General features: G+C 50.5%; 1 protein-coding gene across 1 annotated transcript in view; it reads left to right on the top strand.

Moving 5' to 3' along the window:
- The first annotated feature begins 91 nt into the window (after positions 1-91).
- The window catches only part of KIAA0753 (KIAA0753 ortholog), a 23,826-nt gene continuing 22,543 nt past the window's right edge, over positions 92-1,374 (top strand). The window contains 2 exon segments of the mRNA XM_025212938.1: positions 92-248; positions 1,220-1,374. The exon segment at positions 1,220-1,374 is cut by the window's right edge and continues 16 nt beyond it. Coding sequence (XP_025068723.1) covers positions 186-248; positions 1,220-1,374 — 218 coding nt within the window. The 5' untranslated portion in view covers positions 92-185.

The raw sequence follows: 1,374 nt of genomic DNA, 5'->3' as shown, positions 1-1,374 counted from the left end.
TCAGTGAGAAACTGCATCCTTTTCCATGTCTCAACCAAAGGGGGAGTCCCCGCCAGCCAGGTAAAAGGGCCCCCTTCTCAAAGCCGCTTCCTTTCCTGTCCATTACAGAGATGACGCGTGTTTAAAGATGAGAACTGGCGTCCGCTCGGGCAAATGACCGCGGACGTCCGGGACCCGAGCGTCTGATGGGACCAAGCCAACCGGCCGCGTCCTGCGCGCGACCCGACAAGGACGGAGCGAAGACGCAGGTATTCCTGAGGCTGGCACGACGCGGCCATCGTCGCCCTCGTCCAGAGGGGCCTGGCGGCAGCGGCTAATGATGTCGTATCATCTCATGACGTCATATTGTCTAATGACGTCGTATTCACTCCTTCCGTACGGGCCCCGATCTTCAGATCAAAAGGGCGTGCGTACGTATGTTTGCGCCGCAGCTCTGGGCACTTTTAAAAGAGCCCGGCACCGCGGCGCAAACGGTTGTATAAGTGGCAACGTGAGCAAAAGGCGGCGTGCTTTTGAACGAAAACACGTCGGAGGTGTTTGAGTTCAACGGCATGGTGCTGCCGCCGCCGTTTTGTGCCTGGCGACGTGCGTTTCGCCACGTGCACGACGGCGTGCGAATCAGCGCAGTGCGCATGGGGTCACGTGCGGAGCAGACTCGATTCATCGAGTGTGCTCCGACCTGCCGGATCTCCGGTGTGTTGTGGGATGAAAGGTATGCGTGTAAATGCCCAATAATGCTAGTCCGTCCCATTTTGACACGCCACCTAAATGCTTGGTCCTGGCCCCACTTCTGAATCCTCCATTTCTGCTTATTTTCATGCAGCCTTCTCCTCATCTCCGTAGTTTAATGAATCATTATCATTTTGTTTTAATAACATTTTAAGTAGAGACATGATCCACTTCCCAGCCTCTTTGCGCCAGTTTTTTAAAAACATTTACACACCAAAAGGTGCAGGTTGGTCCCTCCTGAGATTTTTTTTGAAAGTATCTAGGTGCTAAAACATGCATTTGATTTCAAATAAATTTAAAATCTTGCTGCTGTTCTGAGCAGGGGGGATGCTTTTGAACAAAAGTGACATGGGAGAAGTACCGTGATGATATAATAAATTCTAACATGAAAGGAGTTGTACTTGCCCTTGTTACTTCATGTCGGATATACATCATCTGTGCGATAAACTACATCACGTTGCCTGGTGTTTTTGTTTCGCCTTCGGAACAGCTCCAGTTCAACAGGAATGTTCCTGCAGCTCCAGAGAAGTTGGCTGTCAGATTCTCTAGTCCTCGTCCAATTATAATAGAAAAGCTGAAGGAGCCTGATAATCGGAGAGATCTAGGTGGTGGTGATGGCCCCAGTCTTACAAGCTCTAGCATATT

This window comes from Alligator sinensis, unplaced genomic scaffold, assembly GCF_000455745.1.
Source record: "Alligator sinensis unplaced genomic scaffold, ASM45574v1 scaffold714_1, whole genome shotgun sequence".
NCBI lineage: Eukaryota > Metazoa > Chordata > Crocodylia > Alligatoridae > Alligator > Alligator sinensis.
This window is presented reverse-complemented; position numbering and strand designations above follow the sequence as displayed.